A 4,708-nucleotide genomic window follows, 5' to 3' on the forward strand; every position below is an offset into this window, starting at 1 on the left:
TAGCCTGTCCCATCTCCTTTGAAAGGAGTACTCCTAAGTTCCAGGTACCTGATGCTGTTGCTGCTGAAGAGGTTGGTCACAGGGCAGCTCAAGAGCAGCCCCTTTCCCAGCCGGTGGAAGCAGAAAGGCCCATTCCCTTAGCCATCCCACTAGACCCCTGCTCCCACCATACACCATGCGCTCACTTTTATACACCAGGAATAGGCAGGGTGGGGGTGACCTTGAGTAAGTCAAATGTCATCCCTGAGCCTTACCTTTCCCATCTGCAAAATGGGAACAATAAATACTCCAAGATATATTTGCCCCATAGGGTGTTTGGAAGGTGGGCTAAAAATACAGACAAAAGCTGCTATGTAGGGCAGGCGACCTAGATGAAGTTCTGTTACAGAACATAGAACGTTGAGGTCTAATCCTTTAACCCACCCACCTTTAGGCTAAATCTGAAATGTAGTTTCTTACTAGAGAGCTACACTTTGAGTCTCTGGTTCGGTTAATTTTTTACTAAGTTAATTCTTTCTAACAATGATCTATCAAATCATGTACTCAAAAACCTTCAGGAAAAGGCGTAAATAGCATTTATTGACAACGCTTAGAAAGAAACCATATCTGGCAATAAATAAGCATGACGTTTTCTGGCCAGAGTTCTCCCAGCAACATAGAGTTCAGGAAAATCATAGGCTATTGCATATTTTCAGAAAATCAGGATAAATTATATAAATTATATATTTAAAAAGAAATTGATTTCATCAACTCAACAGGATAATAAATAGATAAATAACAGTTGATTGCCATTAGAAAAATTTGATTCTTAAATTACATTTACATTATAGATATTTACATGTACAATATGCACAGAGACATAATCAGATCCTCAGCCGAGTCTGGGGCTTCTCAGGACACAAACTCAAATGGTGGTTCGTTTTCTATGTTGTTGAAGGAAGATTTGCTGTTGAGTTTTCTGGGGTCCTCTGGGGTCCAGACTTTGGCTGTTCGGATAATATTTTGTTCCTTGAGTTGTTTTTCATCAGTCCAAGAGAGAGAGTGTCCTGCTAGCGGAGGGAGGCCATAATCCGGGTCGCTGGGGGAGGGGGACCCTGGAGAGGTGAGAAGAGAAAACAGACTGTGAATCCCCAACCACATTCCCAGTGATCCCATCAAGTCCTTTAGGATCCTTTCCTGGGCACCTCAATTGAGCAGGTGTCCTCCGGTTATACTAGAACCACTCTCTTCCTCCACACTTCAATCCCCCACCATCACCTCCCAGGAATCCCAGGAGCTACAAGTCTGGCGGGGACGCGCACCCTCGAAAGCCGCAGTCAAAGTGGCAGGGGAAAAAAAAAACTGAAAAATCCCAGCTCGAGTTCAAGGTTGCCCATGCCCACTGACAGTCCATCGGACAGTCTGTCTGCTTGGCAGTCAGCTCCTCCAGCCCCTCTAGAGCCTTCGAGTGCCCGTCCCCGACTCCCTGAGCTGGGAAGCAGACGCACTTACGGGTGCCCCGATGGCAGATGATAACCTTCGGGGCCTGGCTGCCCGGGCTGTCCCCGCCCAGGCGCCCGCCACCACCCGGGCCCCCGCAGCCGCCCGCGCCACCGCCGCGCAAGGGCAGGTCGGCCTGCACGAGTTCGCTGAGGAAGTTGATGTAGCCGATGGCCAGGCGCAGCGTGTCCACCTTGGAGAGGCGCTTCTCGTAGGGCAGCGTGGGGATGTGCGAGCGCAGTCCCTCGAAGGCGTCGTTGATAGACTGCATGCGCCGCCGCTCGCGCACGTTGGCCGCCTGGCGCAGCTGCTGCAGCTCCGCCTCGGAGCGCACCCGCCGCCGCCGCCGCGCCGCCGCCGCGGCCGCCGCTCCGCTCAGGCCGCGCAGCCGCGCCCCGGGGGACGTAAGTACGGCCGCCCCAGCGCACGGGTATGCCAGGCACGAGGGCGGCGAGCCGGGCGAGTAGGGGAAGCCTCCGGGGGGCGCCCCCGCCTCGCAGCAGTAGCCGCCGCCGCAGCCGTCCTCTGGCTCACCGGGACCCCCCGAGGGCGGCGGGGCGAGCGCGAGCGGGGCGGCCGGGGTCGCGGGCTGCAGCAGCAGGCACGCCCCGTCGCGGTAGCAGTACTCATGCAGCTGGTGGCTAAGGAACTCCACCTCGGCCTGCTCGTCAGCCAGCAGCTCATCGCCGTCCTCCAGAGGGTCCCGGGAAGAGTGGTCGGTGAAGAAGTCGTCATCGTCGAAGTAGGGAGAAGGGAAGGCGTCCAGGCCCCCGGGGAAGTGCTCCAGCAGCACCGCGTCCATGCTCGCCGCCGCAGTGGGCAGCTGGACTGCCGGGCTGCGCTTGGTACTTCTTGGTAAGTTTCGGTGGCCGGCGTCGCCCGTCCGAGCCCCTCCCTCCCGGGGCCCTGGCTGGGGGCAGCGAGGCGGCCGCCGGGCTGCCCGCCCCGGGCCTCCCTGGAGTGCCCGCGGCCGCTGCGCTCTGAACGGCGCCCGCGCTGCGCCGCGGAGGGCTGTGGAGGACTTGCTGGAGCTGAGGGCCGGCACGCGAGGATTCTTATAACAACATCCACAGGCGCGTGCCAGGGACCCGCCGCGCCAGCCAATCAGAGCGCGGGATGCCGGTGGTGAGGGGGCCCGGAGGAGCGGCAGTGGGCGGGGGCGGGGGACGCTTTGCTCCCTTTGGGAGCTCCTGGGGCGAGGAAAAGGCGGGGCATTGAGATCCCGGCTTCTCGCACAGCTCTCCTTCGGCTCCGCTGCCTCTGCGTACTGGCTTCCTTACCTGCCTCGCGCGCGGCTCCAGGGGCACCTGCGTCCCGCGGTATCCGCCGCTTACCCCCGCACGCTGCGCAGCGCCCGGCCCTTGCGCCCTAGGGCTGGGGCAGGTGCGCGCTGCATCTACAGGCAGCCAGAGAAGCTCCTAGGGGTGCGCGCCGGTGGCCCAGATGGCGAGAGCGGAGGCCGCGTGGCGGTCAACCTCCTCCGCTGCAGCCAGGGCAATCCGAGGGTGCTGCCCTCAGGGGACTGGTGGGTGCATTCCGCCACCCACTTATCAGAGGCGCGCGCAGGGCTCCGGCCTAGGTTCCGTTGGGGGCTTCTATCCCATCTCTGGACTTTTCAAGGGCTTTTGCACAGTTTGCAGAGTATATGCGGGTGGCATTGGAAGGTGAGCCGAGCGCACTCCCAAGGCGTTCCGGGCGCAGCACAAGGGATGAGAGCGCACCTATGGGACGCCGCCCCGGAGCCTGGCTCTGGTGCCTGGTGCCGGTCCCCAGGGACGTCGGCTCAGCGGCAGCCTCCCCTGCCCTTCCCTGCCCGGAGAAAGGAATGGGGAGACGGGAGGGGCTGCCTCCAAGAGCAGCTCAGCAGGGCGCGTTTCTTCTGAGAGCAGATCGAGACCCTAGGGATTCTGAGCAATAAACTGGATACAAAAGGAGTCAATTGAATCGTCTGCTCGGGCAGAGTCCGGAGGGAGGGCATTGAAGTTAAAGGGCAGAGTGTGAATCGTTTTCAAAGCCCGAGTCTCTCACCTTTCTGACTGGCCACCGGGACCATCCCTGAATGATTTTTTTTTTCTTTCTCGACCTTTCTTTTCTGAAAAACAAACAAAAAATATAAAACGTACGAAACTCTGCCCCAAGATAGACTTTATCACAGACTGCGATGCAACGTGAATTCCTCCTTTTGAGAGCAACAAAGAAACACTTTCAAGGTCTGGGCAATTCCGGTTAAAAGCCAAGCTGCAGCTTCCACCCTGGGAGAGTTCAGAAGCGCAACCATCCAGCGTATTCCCTCAACCGAGGAGTAAAAGAGCCGTCCTCCTGGGCCGCTTCCTTTTGCAGGTACTTGTCTCACCGGAGACTTGTGTTGGGTATTCAGATGGCTCTCAAATTCCAAGTCATGCCTCTTAATATTGGTGATTTAAATACGCTTCTTGGTTTTAGAAATTGCACTGTAATTAACCAAATTGAGACCAAAGAGTTAAACCAGAAGATATATAAGGTTAGAAGGCCAGAGATTGCCTTACCTTGAACTGCCAGCAACCCCAGACAATTTTAACCCAAAGATTGACTGGTTTCAGCAGGTTCTTTCCTGTGTTCGTTTCTCAGCCTTCTTAGTGAAGGAGTCGTTCACTATTTGCATATCCTTAAAGCCAAATATGGCCAGATTACCGGTGATAGAACCTGAGCTGTGATTTTCCGAATTTAGGTGTCTCTTTCTGAACCCAAAGCGAGGGTGTGTGTGTGTGTGTGTGTGTGTGTGTGTGTGTGTGTGTTTGTCAGGGCCAGGGATCTAGCCAGCTAGTGGTGTGCACCCTCCCCTTCCTCACTTAGACTGAAACTAAGTGGCATGCCCAGGGGTCAATGTGAGAACATGCAAGAGTAACAAATTACCCAGCTTCAAAGCCTTATCGGAAATATTGATAACCATCCACTGAAGAGAAGACTAGAATTGAGCCTACAAAGTCTCTTTTCAAGAGGCTGAAAGGCTTTCTGGTGGCTCTCTAGGCTGGTGGTTCTTGAGAAACTATGTGTCATAGACATGTGGGTAGGTCGAGGGCTGGGAGACAGGAGAGTGAGTGTGAATATATGGGTGTCTTTTTTTTTTTTTTTTGAGACAAAGTCTTGCTCTGTCGCCCAGGCTGTAGTGCAGTGGCACAATCTCGTTTTACTGCAACCTCCGTCTCCCAGGTTCAAACAATTCTCCTGCCTCAGCCTCCCAAGTAGCTGG

The 4,708-nt window shown here is 55.9% G+C and overlaps 1 protein-coding gene across 1 annotated transcript; it reads right to left on the bottom strand.

Moving 5' to 3' along the window:
- Positions 1-559: 559 nt before the first annotated feature.
- Positions 560-2,508, bottom strand: PTF1A (pancreas associated transcription factor 1a). Its single transcript, XM_021667172.2, has 2 exons — positions 1,492-2,508; positions 560-1,094 (listed from the first exon to the last, which is right to left on the bottom strand). The coding sequence occupies exons 1-2, from the start codon at positions 2,279-2,281 to the stop codon at positions 892-894; spliced, it is 993 nt and encodes a 330-aa protein (XP_021522847.2). The 5' UTR covers positions 2,282-2,508; the 3' UTR covers positions 560-891.
- Between the last annotated feature and the right edge of the window lie 2,200 nt (positions 2,509-4,708).

This window comes from Aotus nancymaae, unplaced genomic scaffold, assembly GCF_030222135.1.
Source record: "Aotus nancymaae isolate 86718 unplaced genomic scaffold, 86718_ANA_hifiasm-v0.15.2.pri h1tg000077l, whole genome shotgun sequence".
NCBI classification, from domain to species: Eukaryota; Metazoa; Chordata; class Mammalia; order Primates; family Aotidae; genus Aotus; species Aotus nancymaae.

Excerpts from the sequence above, each read along its gene's own strand:
- PTF1A (XM_021667172.2), bottom strand. The coding sequence starts at position 2,281 with ATGGACGCGGTGCTGCTGGAGCACTTCCCCGGGGGCCTGGACGCCTTC. Across the intron at positions 1,095-1,491 it reads CATCTGCCATCGGGGCACCC|GGTCCCCCTCCCCCAGCGAC; the intron begins GTAAGTGCGTCT and ends TCACCTCTCCAG.